Source organism: Macaca nemestrina, chromosome 16 (assembly GCF_043159975.1).
Source record: "Macaca nemestrina isolate mMacNem1 chromosome 16, mMacNem.hap1, whole genome shotgun sequence".
Lineage (NCBI taxonomy): Eukaryota > Metazoa > Chordata > Mammalia > Primates > Cercopithecidae > Macaca > Macaca nemestrina.
In genome coordinates, this window is record NC_092140.1 from 101,945,662 (window position 1) to 101,965,138 (window position 19,477).

At 41.9% G+C, this 19,477-nt stretch overlaps 2 protein-coding genes across 9 annotated transcripts in view; one reads left to right on the forward strand and one right to left on the reverse strand.

Moving 5' to 3' along the window:
* MIPE (mitochondrial intermediate peptidase) overlaps positions 1-2,121 on the forward strand; it is a 201,873-nt gene extending 199,752 nt beyond the window's left edge. Inside the window, exon 19 of the mRNA XM_071081548.1 lies at positions 1,996-2,121. Coding sequence (XP_070937649.1) covers positions 1,996-2,090 — 95 coding nt within the window. The 3' untranslated portion in view covers positions 2,091-2,121. The remainder of the gene's footprint in view (positions 1-1,995) is intronic.
* LOC105490252 (TNF receptor superfamily member 19) overlaps positions 1-19,477 on the reverse strand; it is a 104,451-nt gene that overhangs the window by 2,835 nt on the left and 82,139 nt on the right. For 4 of the 8 annotated variants that reach the window (XM_011755694.3, XM_011755696.3, XM_011755695.3 and 1 more), the window contains exons 6-9: positions 13,917-14,081; positions 12,624-12,749; positions 5,040-5,142; positions 2,154-4,392 (exon numbers count right to left, since the gene is read on the reverse strand). In XM_011755694.3, the coding sequence (XP_011753996.2) occupies positions 3,960-4,392; positions 5,040-5,142; positions 12,624-12,749; positions 13,917-14,081 (827 nt within the window). In that variant the 3' untranslated portion in view covers positions 2,154-3,959. Of the gene's footprint in view, positions 1-2,153; positions 4,393-5,039; positions 5,143-12,623; positions 12,750-13,916; positions 14,082-19,477 lie in introns of those variants that run through there. The other 4 variants (XM_011755698.3, XM_011755702.3, XM_071081550.1 and 1 more) reach the window with 2 other exon arrangements.

Here is a 19,477-nt window from a genome sequence, read left to right on the forward strand (position 1 = left end):
CTGTGGGCTTTCAACCTTATTCAAACATTTAAAGCTTCTTTCTTCTGTACTGTGTTCCTTTCAAGCATCTGTAGGTAAATATTTTAGGATTCTGTATTTCCTTTCTTTCAAAGAACAAATATGATGAATGAATAGTGCCATTCTTTATCTGCCAACTTAGTCTTTGAATGTAAAACTTCCATTAAACTATTAGAGAACGTTCAGAAATAGTTGGGAATAAGATTTATCTTGTAACAATCTTCCTAGCATACTCACAATCCTTATCGGGAAAATATCCTGAGCAAAGTATAGCCATTAGACGTGTCCTTATCACAAAGGGCACTGACCTCAATGCACGAAGGGCGCAAGTGAAATCACTGAACATTTACTTCATGTATTAACCCTTCACTAACTTACCACGAACTTGGCATTGGTGACATACCAGGTAAGTGTATGCAAAAAATTATTCCTAGGTCTAAGGAGATTATCTAGAAGTCAAATCTTAAGAAATACGTCCAATAACAGGAGATAGTTTTATCAAATACGTTGATTAACTGACATGGTTATAATAACTACATTAACCCTTCTGTGGGAGGCAAATTATCCTCATTTTGCCGATAAGGAAAAAGTAGAGATTTCAACAGATTGAAACACTAGACCCCAGGGTCCTCTCATGTTTCCTAACCTTCTTTCTGTCTGTTCCTGTTGGCATTTTAAATGTTGGATTAAAAACAACTTCAAGAAATGCTTTTCCTGTAAGTACACAGGCTGGCTTTGTTCTCTCAAATAGCTCAGCAAAAAATGTTCCAAATATCTCAGTTTTGTTCCCTTCTGGAATATTATCTGGAGAGATGTGTATAGGAAAAACTTTATTCAAATCGAGTCATACAAACTCAAGAAGGCTCTCACACCTATTTGCTTTATCTGGAACCGTAACTATCATGAGATTATGGGTGATCTTAAATCACCCACAAGAAAACTAGTGTGTGCAAATGCAGGTTTTGGAAACAAATGCATCATGCGTTGAAATCATGGCCTCACACCACGTAAAGAGAGAAATGCTGTTTGGCCACAGCTGCTCCTTATTCACCTCCCAGATGGACACACTTTGTTTTCCTGAGCTACGAGCGAGCTCACATCGTGGAGCCAAGCTAACTGAACATGGACCTGTGGAATGGAGAAAATTAACGCGAAGCCCTGTGCTTTGGTTCATCATAGTGAGCTGCTGAAATCAAATTATTGTATTTTATGTTTTAAGAGACAGGGTCTTGCTTTGTTGCCCAGGCTGGAGTGCAGTGGCGTGATCCTAGCTCACTGCAGCCTCAAACTCCTGAGCTCAAGTCATCTTCCTGCCTCAGCCTAAAATCAAATTCTTTATGAGAAGTGAATGTGTCCTCTAGTTGGAAAATTAGCCTGTTGGGGAAAATGTGGGTTGGTTTTTTGAATTTAGATTGGGGAAAAAAAAACAAAACAAAAGCAAAACTACTTGAGTTAAACACTTGGTTGAACCTTGAAATAAAGAGGAGGACCACACCCCCAAAGGCCTGCAGTAGCTTAAGGTTCATTTGCTACATTTCACAGATTATTAAGTGCAACTGAAGTTTTTTTTTTTTTTTTTTTTCCAGCATCTGGAAATTATTATCTCTTAAAATAGGCTCAAAATATTATTTACTATTATAGGGGAAAAATCAAAATGGTCTATATTTTAACAATTCCTTTTTAAAATTCAATGTCATACTTAGATTTATCTAAATTAATCTAACAATTATAGGACTACACATCTTGAAAAGTTAGTAAAAACCTTTCATTAATAAATTATGCTGTGCAACTTGAATGTAATATTTTCTCATCAGGTTCAGTTTAGATGTAATTGTAACTTTCTTTTCATAATGATTTGAGTTGAAAGTATATAGAAATCATGAGAACTACCCTGCATGTCTTTCAAAAGAGTTAATAAGTCATGATATACCAATCTCACCACCTAAAGCATGTTTCTAAAATATCATGTCCATACAGCTGTGATGACAGTGCTTACACAATCCTGTCCCCACCGCACCAACATGCACAGACACAAGCAGGCAATGAGGTGGCTCCGGGACGACCTTGTATGAAGACGTTTCCTGCCTTAGTCTCGGCAATGGACATCACAAACTTGGGAACAAGCTACAAAATTAAGGTGAGTGGTAATTCTGTTTCCTGACAAAATTCTGAAAAACAGTCATCAGTCAGCTGCCAGCACCGTAGCCCTAGTTCCTCAGATGGTCTAACGAGAGTCACGGACGATGCAGTAGACGTGGCGAGGGCCCCTCATTTAGTGCTGCTGGGAGGCATCTGGGCCCTCTGCTGCTGAGCAGGGGGGTTCCCTTGTTTCTAGCATCCTCCGATCCGTCGGTGGACGCTCTCCGCTGTGAAGGACTCGTTACATGCTCTCGGCTGCTGCGTCCTCTCAGTTCCTACGCTGTGTGGGGCACAGTCCATTCTCGAGACTTACACTCAACTAGGTTAATTCTTAAGTCTTTTCTTATTTCTTATCATAACAATTTTACTAATTATGGATGGCTCAAAAGAACAAGACCAGTGAACAGCCTTTCCTAACTCCAGGCAAAGCTCAGAGGTAGATACTCTGTGTGTGTTAACCGCCTAATTTGTTTTCCCTTCATTCACTCATCTCCCTTCTCTTACTTCTCCATTCCCCCATTTTGAGAACAAAACCAATTTTTTCCCTCCAAAGCTAACAAATGTTTTCTCTATAGAATCCCCTGTAAATTCTCCAGATAATTTTTTTTTGTAGTTAAAAAAAGCAAACAAGGTGGAAAGGTGGCTTGAGCCCGGGAGGACGAGGCTGCAGTGAGCTGTGATCGCTCCACTGAGCTCCAGCCTGGGCGACAGAGAGACCCCGTTTCAAAACCCAAACACGAAAAACAGAGAACAAGTACTGCAGACTTAGATCATATGTAACTTGTGAACTGATCTTAAAAGGAACACATCAGCATTCACACTTTGACTGTGCACTAAGTCTCTGATACAATCAGGCCAGCATACAGAAGCACATGGAAGCGAGACGCCTCTGGAGCAGGCTCAGCTGCCTCCTCCGCACCCACAGCGCTGATCTGGGGCAGGGAGGGACAGGCAGTGACAGCAGCGGCCTCTTTGTGGGGCAGGGTCTTGTGGGCCTGGGAGCTGGACTGTTGCTGTGACTCTGCCCTTTTACACTCAAGGCTTGACACTTTTCTTCTAGAACTTACACTAACAATACATGCGCTCCCATTTAAGGAAATGTTTACAAACATGAGGTCAAAATCAGCAAAGGCCACGTCCTCACCTGAAGAAAGCAGAGGCGTGCCCGGTTACCCCAGAATCCTTTGCTGCCTCCAGTTTTGCAGCATGCAGAAAGCCCCATCTCTGCAGGTGCCACCCTCGCTCCACCCAAACCTGATTTTAAACCCCTCCGCCTGAGAGGGTCTTATGACCCGGTCTTGGGTCACAACCAACAATCAATTTCCAGCCAAATCAATCAATCTGTCAAAGTAGAGTGATCCAGAAAACAATAGCAAGAGAGAGAGGAGGGAAAAGAGCAGCTTTAGGAGACCTAAATTCACAGAAACTTGGCAGTGAATGAAGTACATTTAAGTATTGGGCATAAGTAATAGATATATAACTATATATAACAGGAAGAAGTGAAGGTCAGGAATTGTCTGCAAGGTGCTCCCATATCCGACGCATCTCTCTCAACCAGGGAACGAGGCGGCAGGTGCTGTGCTAAGTGGTTGTACTTACAAAGAGGAATAAAAGAACGCAGCTGTACACTTTGCTCTTATATATTAGCTGTGTTAGTTTTTTAAAAAAAGACTTGAAATTTATTTTAAAACATATTCTACAACCTACAAGAAATTAGGAAAGATGCAAAAAAAATCTCATGAGGTTCCCCCTAATTTTGTGCTGGGAACAGCGTTCTGGTCTAGTGTAAGTCAGTGCTATGTTCACAGGGAACCCAGTCGCTGCCTTACCTGGAGGGACGTCTGAGTGGCTGCGTGGATGACAGCGCCACTCTCCTGATCTAGCTGGCTTCTCGTAGTTGGTGCATCCTGAGTTGATGCTGGTTCTGCCAGTGTGTTGTTACATCTAGATAAATCCGCAGCTGCTGTAAAGTTTTCAGAATGAGCTTGGATTGGAACAGCCCCACCAACCAAATCTTGACTGCTATTTGAAGCCAAAGACGTTGAGCTTTCATGTTCTGGACTGAGAGAAAGAATGTCTTCTCCAGTGAGTTCGGGATAAGAGTCACAAAAAGAGATGTTGTCACCACCCATGGGATTCTGCATCAGAGGCCAGGCGTCTGAAAACTCGCCACAGATGGACCGCGTGAGGGACCCGAAGAAAGTTGGCACCATCTCCCCGGCTGGGCCTGCGTTTCTGCACACACATTCAAAAGAGCTTAAAGTCTGTGATGGGGAGAAAAACACTACTACAAAGAAGCATTTCAGCCGTAATGTTAGGTCTTCTAGATGAAATATCTAGATACTAAATCAGAATTCTAGTGTTTCCTATTGTTATAAACTTGCCTCAATACAGTAAGTCAAATTACTCCATTTACTTGAAAATTGAATTTTGACCCCTCCTTCTAATTAATATAGTTACATTTAATCCAACGTCTAAAACATGCAGTTTCCTGTTTAGACAGGAAGACAGTTTAGACAGTTTCCAACGTCTAAAACATGCAGGGTCTCATCTGAGTTTGATTGAGTGCTATTCTAAAATAATAGTCCATGGGTAAAAATTACTTACATGTTAATTACAGATGACAGAGGTGTCAGAAATCATGGACATAAGACAAAAATAAAATTAATGAAGAGTAAAGTATAAAGAATGTTGTACTGGATACGAGTGACCTTGAGAGACCTACCTAATTCTTGCCTGAGAATTGTACCCCACCAATATCCAGAACGTCATTAATATTTAAGAGGTGATGTTTCCATCGTTTCAGATGAAAATCGGTACATTAGTAGAATGCATATTTGCACAGGCGGATATGAAATGATTGATTGAAAGCACCCAGTTACCTCGCCTGAAGACTGGCCGCAGAATGCACCCCACAACCAACAGTCGCCCGGTCGGGGCTGCAGGCCTTGTCACAGCACGAGGATGGGAGCAAGTGCACCGGCCCTGGGGAAGACAGCACAGGTGTGAAGCACAGTGCCTCCCTCCGGCAGCTTTCACCTCAGTAACACTCAACACTCCTCTTGGAAACTTAGATGTTCCCCTTTGGGTGATTTTTGGGGGAAAAGGAATACAAGGTTCTCTTTTTTTCTCATCTTAAACAAATGATGAGCCACTTACCTAAGGTAACGAGAGTAGACGGACTCATACAGACAGATGAAGAAGGGGGGATGCTAGGGAGCTGGGGCAATGGGGAGACCAGGAGCTGTTGTTTCATGGAGACAGGGTTTCAGTTTGGGAGGATGAAAAATGTTCTGGAAGGTGAATGGTGGTGATGGTTGCACCTCAGTGAGAATGTACTTAACGCCACTGAACTGCACACTTGAAAATGGTTAAGATGGTGAATTTTATGTTATGTGTATTTCACTACAATAAGAAGTGGGGAGGAGGAATAAAGCAGTCTGTGGGAGAGCACAAAACGAGACTCTTGGCCCCACTGAGGACAGGAGGAGCAGGACAACTTTTCTGCTGAGTGGCCTCCTAACACAGACGAGAGCGTGCATGTTCGAACCCTCTAACTCCATACACACAGACATTTTATTGCTAGCAATGTCACTTAAGGAATAAGTAGATATGTGCACACAGCTTTACAAACTGAATATACCACTGAAGCTGGATATATTTTGTGCTACGAAGATAATATAAGCTTAAAAATCTAAAATAGAGATTAGATAAGAAACTTAAAAATAAATCTTCTCAATCCTATAAGCAGAAAATAAACACTCATCTTTTTGAACAGCCTTCTTGATTTCTCACTCTGTCTATACATATATATATCATTCTGATTTAGAACCACAAACACACTAAAGCGCGCGCACACACACACAAAGACTCACACACATACACAGAGGAAGACTTGGAGAAATTATATATTTACATATATAGCTATTGAAGAAATTATACATTTACATATATAGCTATATGTTTGTGTGTATCCAAATTTTCCATGAGGAATATCTCTTTACTTTTACAAACAGGAAAAAAATTATGAAACTACAGTCTCCCTTTTAAAAAATGAATGCCAAATATTGAGATGCAATCGCAAGCCTGTGTGAAACAGGATGACTGGCCTGCCTGCATCTAGGTTTCCCTCAAAGCAAGGCCTCCGCCCGGGCCATCTAAACATACAGTGCTCTGAACCCGTTGAACTCACCAGGGTTTACTGCCACTTAACAAACGAGTGTCACGCTCACCATGGGACACTTCAAAATTGTTTTAAAGCAAAAGGCACTGCCGTTCCTTGTAGAAAGGCTGATTCCAGGGAAAGTACATGACAAATCTGGGACTTCTGGTGGCAGAAAGTAAGAAAGTGCTAAAAGAATAATGCGGACCTGTCAAAATGGCACATGAGCCAGACCGAAGGGAGTTCCAAATGCCGGGCAACATGAGCATCGGAATCAACAGTGACACCAAAGGGTTGCAACCCACTGAATACAGTCCACGAGTCTAAACTCACTAAGGTATATAAATAAATAAATGGAGAAGGAAAGTTCCTTCTTACCATAGGAAGCCAACTAATAAATGTGGAAAGAATAATGGAATTAGAAAGCCAGGATTTGTTAACCATCATAGTCACGACTGATTCCAGTACGAATCATCAGGGCACGCTAAGCTACGGGGTGAAAGTTTGGGGTGTGACGGGATATTTACACAGTCTCCAAGTATCCCCTACAGGATATGTATTCATTACAAAGAGAACAGCAGACATTTTACATTGGAGAAACCTGGCAGACACCGCGTTAATGAAGTGACCCAGGTGAGCCTGGCCAGGCACAGGCCAGACAACCTCGCCTCCCGACACAGGGCGCTGAGGACCTAGCATCCCCTCAGGATTTCTGAATTGAATCCTGAGGAACGTCAGACAAACCCAAATTGAGTGTCGTTCTACAAAACTGTAGAATTTTGAAAAGTGCTGGCCTGTACTTTAAAAAAAAAAAAAAATCAATATCATGAAACACAAATGTTAGGAGACTATTCCAGATTAAAAGAGACCAAACAGATTTGACAACTAAATCCGACAGAAGTTTTCAGAATTTTGTTTCGCTATGAAAGACAACACTGGGACAATTAGGAAAATGTGACTATGCTCTGTAGATGATATAATAGTACTGAATTAACATAAATTTCCTGTTTTAATCATTGTGCTGTTGCTATGTGAGAGAAAATGTTCTTAGGACGCAAACACTGATGGACTAAGGGGGAGAGGGACATCATATTTGCAACTGGATTTAAAATAGAAAATGAAAAACAAGTATGCACACACACACACAAGAGAGAGGGGATAAAGCCAATGTGAACATGGGCAGCATCATGTTAATATTTGGGGAATCTCAGTAAAGGACATGTGGGAGGTTCTTTGTTCTACGCTTTCGATATTTCTGCAATTATGTCAGATTCCTGAAATTATGTCAAAAGAAAAAGGTAAAGGGAAAAAAGGATCTGCCATTCAGGAGGAAGCACTTGAAATAAGCTGCACTGACCCAGGGCGTTGGCCTGGGGATCATTTCCGGCCCCAGTGTTCTGTTAGGAGGTCATGCAACAAGGCCATCTGTATATTTAATCTTTCTTCTCAGACTGAAGTAAGGTGAGGCAGAGTTTATACCAACTGCGTTTTATTACATTTAAAATTTAAAATTAGAGTTCATTTCTCCAGAAAGTTTTCCTACTTCTAACTCTAGTAACAGTGTCCACGGTATCCTATCTAGGAAAATGTAATGCTTGGGGGTGTGTAAGGATCATACAGTCACCATTAATAGTGTCTAAGGGTCTTATCTGTGTAGACAAAGGCAAAACTAGATCCACACACCACAGAAAGTCTTGTATTTTATTCTTCACCCATTCCTAAAACAGGAGATAGTAATAACTACCAGAAAAAGAATTAAAATGAAAGCTTCTTATTCTATATAGCCATATGCTGCATAGCAATGTTTTGTTCAGTGATGGCCCAACAATACCATGGTGGTCCCGGAAGTTTATAATACCATATTTTTACTGTGCCTTTTCTATGTTTAGATCCACAAGTACTTATCGTATTGCAACTGTCTACAGTATTCAGTGCAGTCACATGCTGTACAGGTTTGTAGCCTGGGGCAATGGGCTACACCACATAGCCTAGCTCTGTAGGAGGCTATCCCATCTAAGTTTGTGTGCACTCTACAAGGTTAGCATAAAAGCAATGCATGGCTATATATACAACATGAGATTGGAACACTTAACTGACAATTTCTTGAGAAGATTGATTAGACAGTTCCAAGAAGACAAGTCAATCTAATGGGATCTAATAGGATATGGTTAAAACAAATACAGATGGCTTATTAGACAAAATGGTGCTATTAATATTGCTTCCATGGGTGCTAACAGACCTGTAAAGTAATAAGAGGACAGGGGAACTGGGGTAGACTTGTAGAGAGGGTGGTTGGCCATGGAGGGTTTTAATTTGCAGAGGAGGTGAGGTGGTAGGGTGGCGGGAGAGTGGGATGTGTAAGTGTAAGAACACGTGCTAAGGAATAGAAATACATAGCAAAGAAAATTAGTATTAAACACACTCGCAGACCACAGTGTAATAAAAATAGAAGTACAGACTAAGAAAATCACTCAAAACCATGCAATTACATGGAAATTAAACAACATACTCCTGAATGACTTTTGGGTAAATACTAAGATTAAGGTAGAAATCAAGAAATTCTTTGAAACTAATGAGTACAAAGATACAACATTCCAGAATCTCTGGGACACAGCTAAGGGAGGGTTAAGAGGGAATTCATAGCACTAAACACCCAAATAAAAAAGTTAGAAAGATCTCAAATTAACAACCTAACATTACAACAGAAAGAATTAGAGAAGCAAGAACAAATCACCTCACCCCTAAAGCCAGCAGAAGACAAGAAAGAACCAAAATCAGAGCTGAAATGAAAGAATTGAGATATGAAAAACCACTCAAAATATTTAAAAATCCAGGAGTTGTTTTTTTGAAGAAATAGGCTGCTAACTAGACTAATAAGAAAAGAGAGAATATCCACATAAACACAATTAAAAATTACAAAAGGGATGTTACCACTGACCCCACAGAAATAAAAATAACCATCAGAAACTACTATGAACATCTACACACACAAACTAGAAAACCTAGAAGAGACAGATAAGTTCCTGGACATATATACCCTCCCAAGACTGAACCAGGAATAAATTGATTCCCTGAACAGAACAAAAACGAGCTCCAAAATTGAATCAGTAGTAAATAGCCTACCAACCAAAAAAAGCCAAGGACCAGATGGATTCACAGCCGAATTCTACCACATGAACAAAGAAGAGCTGGTACCATCCCCATTGAAACTGTTCCAAAAAAATGAGGAGAGACTCCTTCCTAACTCATTCTATGAGGCCAGCATCATCTTGATACCCAAATCTGGCAGAGATACAACAAACAAAACTTCAGGTCAATATCCCTGATGCACACCAATGTAGAAATCCTCAATAAACTACTTACAAACGGAATCCAGCAGGACATCAAAAAAGCTAATCCACCACGATCAAGTAGGCTTCATCCTTGGGATGCAAGGTTGGTTCAACATACACACATCAATAAACGCGATTCATCACTTAAACAGAACTAAAGACAAAACCATGTGATTATCTCAATAGATGCAGAAAAGACTTTCAATAAAATTCAACATCCCTTCATGTTAAGAACTCTCAATAAACTAGGTATTGAAGGAACATACCTCAGAATAATAAGAGCAATCTATGACAAACCCACAGCCAACATCATTCTGACTGGGGAAAAGCTGGAAGCATTCCCCTTGAAAACTGGCACAAGGCAAGGATGCTCTCTCTCACCACTCCTATTCAACATAGTATGGAAAATCCTAGCCAGGGCAATCAGGCAAGAGAAAGAAAGGGCTTCTAAGTAGGAAGAGAGGGAGTCAAACTATCCCTGTTTGCAGATGACATGATTCTATATCTAGAAAACCCCACAGTCTCTGCCCAAAAGTTTCTTCAGCTGGTAAACAGCCTCAGCAAAGTTCCAGGACACAAAATGTACAAAAATCATTAGCATTCCTCTACACCAACAACAGCCAAGCCAAGAGCCAAATCAGCAAGACAATCCCATTCACAACTGCCACAAAAAGAATAAAATACTTAAGAATACAGCTAACCAGGGAGGTGAAAGAGAATTACAAAACACTGCTCAAACAAATCAGAGAAGGCACAAACAAATGAAAAAACATCACATGCTCATAGACAGGAATAATCGATTTCATTAAAGTGGCCATACTGCCCAAACAGATTCAGAGCTATTACTATCAAACTGCCAAAGACATTTTTCACAGAACTAGGAAAAACCTATTTTAAAATTCATATGGAACCAAAATAGAGCCTGAATTAGCCAAGGCAATCCTAACCAAAAAGAACAAATACAGTTCCTTCAATACCTAGCTGGAGGCATCATGTTAACTGATTTCAAACTATATTACAAGGCCACAGTAATCAAAACAGCATGGTACTAGTACAAAAACAGGCACATAGACCAATGGAACAGAATAGAGAGTCTAGAAATAAGACGACACACGTACAACTATCTGATCTTCGACAAAACTGACAAAAGCAATGGGGAAAGACTCCCTGTTCAATAAATCCTGGGATAACTGTCTAGACATATGCCAAAGATTAAAACTGGACCCCTTCTTTACACCATATACAAAAACCAACTCAAGATGGATTAAAGACTTACATGTACAAACCAAAACTATAAAACCCTGAAAGAAAACCTAGGCAACACCATCCTGGACATAGGAATGGGCAAAGATTTCATGACAAAGACATCAAAAGCAATTGCAACAAAAGCAAAAATGGACAAATGGGATCTAATTAAACTTAAGATGTTCTGCACAGCAAAAGAAACTATCATCAGAGTAAACAGACAACCTACAGAATGGGAGAAAATGTTTGCAAACTATACATCTGATAAAAGTCTAATATACAGCATCTATAAGGAACTTAAATTTACAAGAGAAAAACAACCCCATCAAAAACTGGGCAAAAGACATGAACAGACACTTCTTAAAAGAAGACATACATGTGGCCAACAAGCATATGATAAAAAGCTCAACAGCACTGATCATTAGAAAAATGCAAATGAAAACCACAATGAGATACCATCTCACACCAGTCAGAATGACTATTATTCAAAAGTCAAAAACTAACGTATGCTGGCAAGGTTGCAGAGTAAAGGGAATGCTTACACACTGTTGGTGGAAGTGTAAATTAGTTCAGCCATTGTGGAAAGCAGTGTGGCAATTCCTCAAAGAGCTAAAAACAGAACTACCACCTGACCCAGCAATCCCATTACTGGTTATATACCTAAATATATAAATCATCCTACCATGAAGACACATGCACATGAATGTTCACTGCAGCACTATTCTCAATAGCAAAGACATGGAATCAACCTAAATGTCCATCAATGACAGACTGAATAAAGAAAATGTGGTACATATACGCCATGGAATACTATGCAGCCATAAAAAGGAATGAGATCGTGTCTTTTGTGGGAACGTGGATGGAGCTGGAGGCCATTATCCTCAATAAACTAAAGCGGGAACAGAAAACCAAATACCATATGTTCTCACTTACAAGCGGGAGCTAAATGATGAAAACACGTGAATACAAAGAAGGGAACAACACACAATGGGTTCTACTTGAAGGTGGAGCATGGGAGGAGGGAGAGGAACAGAAAAAGTAACTATTGGGTACTAGGCTCAATACCTGGGTGATTAAATAATCTGTAAAATAAAGAAATGTGTAACACGAGTTTACCTATGTAACACACCTGCACATGTACCCAAAAACCTAAAATAAAAGTTTAAAAAAAGTTGGTATTACCTTTGCCCCTATTTGCCCAAGTTAGAGACCAGTTTCCCTTTGAATCACTTTCCTAAACTTTCATTCTGTCAGTAGTCCAAGGGACAATTATGGTTTGTGTAAAACCTTGAAATGGACTTCTCACCTCTCTCTTAAGAAATTCTAAAAATAGATATTTTTTTAAATAGACATATTTTTAAAATAGGCATATTAGTGTTTGGTTTGAATCAACCAGACAGCAAAGGATATAAACTCCTACTCTACCAAAGGTTACCGTGATTTTAAATAAACTGACTCAAAACAAGAATGACAAACATGCCCCAAAAGTTGCTGAAAAATTCTAGGATTTTAACGAGATGCTTGTTTCCTTTTTAATACTTAAGAGACTCAAAACACCCAAACCAACAGGAGATGGTGGAGAATAATCTAACAAGATTAGTTTTCACTAGAAGACTCAACACAGCCACCTCGCTGTGCGATGCGATGAATAAACCGGGACCAATTCTTGCTGCTTCAGCTTCAGGGCGTCTCCAGGCCTCCTAAGGGCGCTCCCCTGCTGAACTTACCGCAGGTCTGCGCTGAGCCACCGCGGCACTGGCAGCAGGCTCTGTGGGCGTATTGGTGGAGCTGAGGTCTGTCAAAACACGACAGCTCAGAGCCGTTGTACTGAATGTCCTGAGACCGCAGAGACCCTAAGTGAGGGGTGAGAACTCTGTCAGGGAACACAGTCTCCTCTCTACGGCAGTCCCGTGAACATCCAATGCAGACCTGTACCATTCTAGCTTTCGTATTTTTAAAGAACAAGTCAGCTATCCTTCCGACGTTTGAGGACTTCTTATATGGAAGCACAAACATGAAATAATTTGTTAAGAAAGTTCAAAATGTAGGGTACTAATGTTGCCATTACTGACAATGATTTTTATTTTTGCCTAGTGGCACAGGGACATCACAGCCTTCTAAGTCTCCTTACAAAGTTGTGCAACCTCAGTGAGTTCTACAGGTGACCCTTGAGCAATGCGGGTTTGAACTGTGCAGGTCACTTATACACAGATTTTCTTCAGCCTCTGCCACCCTGAGACACCAAGGCCGACCCCTCCTCCTCCTCCTCCTCAGTCCACTCAATGTGAAGATGATGAGGATGAAGGCCTTTACAATGATCGGCTTCCACTTAATGAAGAGTAAATCTTATTTTGTCTCCTTTATGATTCTCATAGTAACGTTTTCTTTTCTCTAGCTTACTTTAATGTAAGAATACACGGCATCATACATATAACAGGCCAGGTGCAGTGGCTCACACCTGTAATCCCAGCACTTTGGGAGGCCGAGGAGGGCAGATCACTTGAGGCCAGGAGTTCGAGACCAGCCTGGCCAACATGGTGAAACCCCATCTCTTCTAAAAATATGAAAATTATCCAGGCGTGGTGGTGGGCGCCTGTAGTCCCAGCTACTCCAGAGGCTGAGGCAGGCGATCCCTTGAATCTGGGAGGCAGAGGTTGCCATGAGCTGAGATCACGCCACTGCACTCCAGCCTAGGTGACAGAGTCAGACTCTGTCTCGAAAAAAAACCAAAAAAAACCACCAAAATATACAAGATGTATTAACTGTTTACCAGTAAGGCTTCTCATCAACAATAGGCTATTAGTAGTTACGTTTTCGGGGAGTCAACACTGACGTGTGGATTCTTAACTGTTCCCCTAGTCCTCTGCTGTTCAGGGATCACCTGTGTTTCTTATGCCCTGTGTTCTTTCACAGCTCGCTGGTGCTTGTCTCAGCCAAGTCTCTTGTGGAACACTTGCACGACAATGGTAATAAATGCCCTTCCCCCAAATGCTAAGAAATGTAATGAGCTCAGAACTTACAGCTGGGTTTCTTCTCCATAAACTGTCTCTTACAATAGATGACGCAGAGGATGAGCAGGGCCAGCAGGACGGTGGCCAGAGCGCTGCAGATGATGGCAGCCAGCGCCGTGTCCCGTGGGCTGGAGGCTGTGGACGCGATCTTCACGAGGTTGACCTTGCTGGCACCTGAAACCACAGGAATGGGGTCAGCACGCTCTGAACAACCACAGATGCAGTGCTTACGGCGAAGCTGGCGGGCACCCTTACCAGTGGCCTTCCCATGCTGTGAGAAAACTAGCATGAGATATTTGAAGATGGCGCAAGCACCCTTCCACCCAGAAGATGTCTTTAATGGGACACCTTTACCCGCACCCCACAATGTGCTGGGTGTCCCTCTCCTCTGTTCCCATGGCACTGCGGACACACAGCCCTCGACACATCGCGTTACTAGAATCTGCCTTCAGCCCCACCAGAGCAGAATTGTTTGTGAGCTGGGGGTCTGTCGTCTTTATCTCCGGCTGCCCAGTACTTGACATGTGGCAGGGAACTACTGTTTTTTATTTAATTGGAATTGCACCACATTTTTAAGCAGACTGAATGCATGCATCCTTTTCAGGGCAACTTGAGGGGAAAACAAGGAGTTGGATCATCCAGAACCTTACAGTAGACCCCAGTTTTTGAGACAGTAAACATCTCTGGATGCCTTAGCTGTTAAACTACTGGAAAACATCGAAGTTTTGGAGAAAAGAGTTAATACTGTTATTACACTATGGAAAGGCTGGCATAGTCATGTGCTAAGAAAGTCGAGAAATACATGTTATTTTAGAGGGTGGTACTGCTTTGTGGTTCAGGGCAGATTCTGAACCCCATGGCCTGGGTCAACCTCTACTTGTATGACCTTGAGACACTGACTCGAGTCTCAATTGCCGTCTGTTCAAATGGAGGTAATAGTGACTGACTCAGGTGTTATATAAACTGTGTAGGACTGGCTGTGCTGTAGAATCATTAGCCACTGTAATGATGATAATAATTAGCATTTTAAAACTATCCTGAGGGTACCAGGATAAACAAACTCATTTAAATCAGAGATCTATATCCAGTACAGTTAAACAGCATATCCTACTTAACTAACCCCAAAATAATCTGAGAAAAATGGATTTAAGAGGGGCATGAAATCTACCTAGAGGGGCCGTTAACATTTTCTCTTTCCCAAGCAGATGCCCTGAGTGAGCTGAGATGCCCTCACTCTGCTTCCCCGGCAGGTGCCGCTCACCACGGGAGCCTCCCCTCAACTGAGGATTACTCCAGGTAGAGGTATAATGTGTGCTTCACACGTCATTTCAGGTTGTCTAGAAACCAAATTTAAAACGTAAAAGGGAGGCCAGGTGCGATGGCTCATGCCTGTAATCCCAGCACTTTGGGAGGCTGAGTTGTGAGGATCCCTTGAGCCTATGAAGCTGTAGTGAGCTGTGATTGTACCACCACGCACCAGCCTGGATGACAGAGCGAGACTGTCTCAATAATAAAAAAAAGAGAAGAAACAGGTAAAATTAATTTTAGTCTATTTTACTTAGCCAATATATCTTAAATATTGCATTTCAATATATATTCAATATAAAAATTATTGACATATTTTACATTCTCTATTTTGTATTAAAATTTCAAAATCCAGTGTTGTTCTAAAGACACAGCTCACCTCAATTCAGACGAGCCACACTTCAGATGCTCAGTAGCCACACGTGGCTAATGGCTATCATAATGGACACGGCAACTCTAGAGACTGAAGGTCTGTGTCTGTATTTGTACAAGTTGGCACCTAAACACAAGCCGATTTGTCAGCTGGTGCCTTTCTCCTCCTCCCTGGCTACGCACCCCTCACTCCCAATAAGATTGTATGACACTGGAGGGTAGAGCCAGAGAGAAACACTTGGGTTAATATTACTGAACCATAAAAACAGGAGAGCAGGCACTATCATCTCGGAGCATGGATCTTGGCATTTCCAGTCTCAGTGATTCCAGGCCACACGTATGAAGGTCTCTTACTGTCACCTGGGAAGGCACACACACCGTATGTTTTGGGCTTGGATGAATAAGGCTCAGAATCCAATCATACATTTTAAAGGACATTTATTTGCAAACATGTTTAATATTCACAGAATATATTTCATCACTTCTAACTCTATAGAGCACTGTAATAAGCAAACGGCACACACTAAATGTTCATTATACAGCACGTTAAAAAGAATCACACCCCTGACCTGGTAGAGATTAAATCTAATCTGAAACAGCCTCTATCAGTGGATGGAGTCACAAAAGGACACATGAGCACAAGCACAGCTGTGCAAACACTGAAAATGCATAACTGGAGAGGAACTTGCATCCCACGCAAGTTGAAATAGCAGCCACAGAGAAGGGGAAGTGACTTGGAAATGAAAACATTATCTATCTGGATGAAATGGTGAAGCTGTGGGAAACTGTCATTTACACTGGTGAGGAAGGCGTTCACTTCAGAGTGAGAAGAGTCTCCTTAGCTTAAATTTTTGGTCAAATAACCCAGCCCTACACAACATGGGGTTTTAGCAAGAGCTGTCATAAAAATGAAGCTTAATACATGATTTGAGTGGAGGACTTAAAAGTTCCCAACTGTTGTAACCATGAAGCTCATCAATTGACACAGAACTGGATATTCAGAAAAATCCTGGTAAGAATAGGGATTTGGGGTTAAAGTAGTATCATAATTAGAGTCCTTTACATTCTTAATGTTTAAAATCCTTCTAAAATATATTCGTCAACTTATTTTCCTTAATATAAAAGGAACTGTCTCTAACTTACAGATAGGTTAAAATGTCCCCAAAGTGGAGATTTCCTTCTTAATTTGGCAGTTTGTAACTCAGGATTTATGTTCTCTAAACATGCCTTGTTAACACATATACTATAGGGCACAATAGTGCCCAATGATACCTAGTTGCCACAGTAATATCAATTTTAAAGGAACAGTACATCCAATATGCCCCTTCTCCACACATTTCCCCAGGCAGTGGCATCTAAAAACAAACAAGAAAAATATACAAGTTTTACTTCTTGATTTTTGACGCATAGATAACAACAGGCATCTTACTGACTCAAACACCCTCAGAGAGTCCTCATGGGAATAGGGCTCTGGAAACTGCCTTCTTGATTCTTGCTTATATGTAAAAGTTTATGATAACACTTAGAGCAGACATTCTTTTTTTCTAGGAAATGGGTTCGTCATTTTTGGTTCATCATTTTTAGCTTTGTCACATATAGCAATGTAGACATAAACAGGAGATTGGACTGAATATCATTTGATTTTAGAACAGGGCTAGAAACTAATTCTTTTTAGTTTCTAGTAAAAAAAACTATTTTCTTGTAATTCTTTTTGACTTGAGCAGCAAAAAACAAAAACAAAGCAAAACCAAAAATAAGGCACTGGTGGGGGGGGGCAGATTTATACTAGCTATATAAAGTGGCTTCCACTCTACAAAGTTTTTGTTAATTGAGATATTGCTGATAATTCCTAAGAAAAGAACTTATCTGCTCTAAAGGAAAAGGTATTGTTTTGCTAACCTGTGGCAATGATACTGAGATGAAAGATTCTTTCCACTCACATGCCTTGATTAAATGCCCTGTTCTAGTTCACTAGGCAGACTGAATGCCAGCCAGGAATTCTGCCCGTATCTTATTAGGATTCCGACAGTACTTCTGAAGAAGTGGAAATAGGAATGTCCACATGCCTTGGAAAGTTTTTAACTTTTCCGGAATACAAAATATTTCTTACTCTAACCAATTAAGTTATCAAATTCCGCCATAATCTTAGCACTACCCTTTAGCAATTTACTTCAGAGCAAGGACTGTTTTCTTTCAGCTTACATTTTACCTACATTACATGGGTTCAGTTTTATATTATGCATCTCCTTAGGAGTTCAACTCAACTGAACAATTATGTTCTGGGTGTCCGAGTACAACATCCTACAAGGCATTAAAAAAGTTGGAGCAAATCTGAGTAGAAGAAAAGGAAATGGAGGTCTCCAGCCAAGTCTGGCAAGTGTGTTTATAAAGTCCCAACTGAGCTTCTTTGGAGTAGACCGAGGTGCAGAAATCCACGTCCTCTCCCCACATTCCATCCCCTAAAGAGCTTCAAGCATAGCTGGAAAGCCTTGAAATACATATATTGGAGACACTTGTCACACTGGACAAAGGCAAGAGCAACTTCTCAGATGCTGCAAATGAGGAACCTATTTGCAAGCCACAGAGGTGGTGAAACCGTGCCCACTAGCGTCTGCAGAGACAGCTTCTAACACACCTTCAGCGCCTCACCCTCCTCGCTAGGGAAAGTGGTGAGCGTTCATGGATGAGCTTCATTTGATACGCAAGAAAATCACGACCTTGAGTCACATGCTCAAGGTTACACGGCAAAGCAGAGGCAGCTTGAAAACTGGATCCAGGCCTTCTGGGCCCCTCCAGTAGACCGCACTGCTCCACAGATGCAGGTAGCTTCTGAGATCAAAACATTCTGTCGGGTAGTGATAACCAAAGTACAGCTCCTGTTTGTTTACGTAAGGGCCCTGCTCATTTCTGTGGGGAGAACTCGGCAAGGCCACAGAGCAGTCACAGGGCTTTCCAGACAGCAGAGCTGCCGGAGCGCGCATGGCAGCTGGTTCCGCAGCAGGTCACCTGCCCATAGAAATGTTCGGGGTCCTCCGCCTTACCGTGGGTCTCGGTGTCTGCATGAAGGGCCGCTGTGATCAGACATGGGGGCAGTGAGCACGCTGAGCAAGGACTGGGTGTCCTGGGGCAGGGACGGGGGCATTCTGTGGAGGTGATGCATCTGGAAAGGGCCCGAGTGGGGAGGGAAATGGGAAAGGATGCACACAGGCAGTCACAGCTGGACTCCGCCTGGACTTGTCAGGCTCCCTCCTCTGCCTTCTGCTGCTACTCCCTACTTGCTTAACCTCTCCAACTTCCTACTATGCAATGTTTAAAAACCTGCTCAACAAAACATCCTTCTTCCCGGAGAATTTTCCTAACAAAGGGCCCCATTCAGGCGGGGCTGCTTGGGAGGAAGGGAACTGGTGTCCAAAACCTGGCTCTTGCCACTTTCCACCCTGGTCACAAACAAGACTTTTTTTTCACAGCTCTTAATCTCAGTTTCCTCCCTGGGCAGGCTCCTCGTGCAGCCACCAAGACCCACTGAGGCCGAAGGGCCTGAATATTCTACTGGGGCAGGTGAACCCCTGCGGAACCAGCTGCCAGGCACACTCCAACAGATCTGCTGCCCAGAAAGTCCCCTGTGGGGGGGACACAGCGTGGCCACTGTGGCCTGGCTGTGCTCTCCCTGCAGAAATGAGCATGGCATTTACATGAACGATGAAGTCGGATACTGGATTTCAGTACTCTGAAATTTTCTTTCCAGTCTGATCTGCTCTCCCGAACTCCAGAGTCATACAACCCACAGCCTACTTGGCACCTCCACGTGGATAAAGACGCATTTCAACTCACCATGTCCAAAGCATGTGCCCCCTACTACAAGCAAATCCCACAACACACTCCTTGCCCCTCCC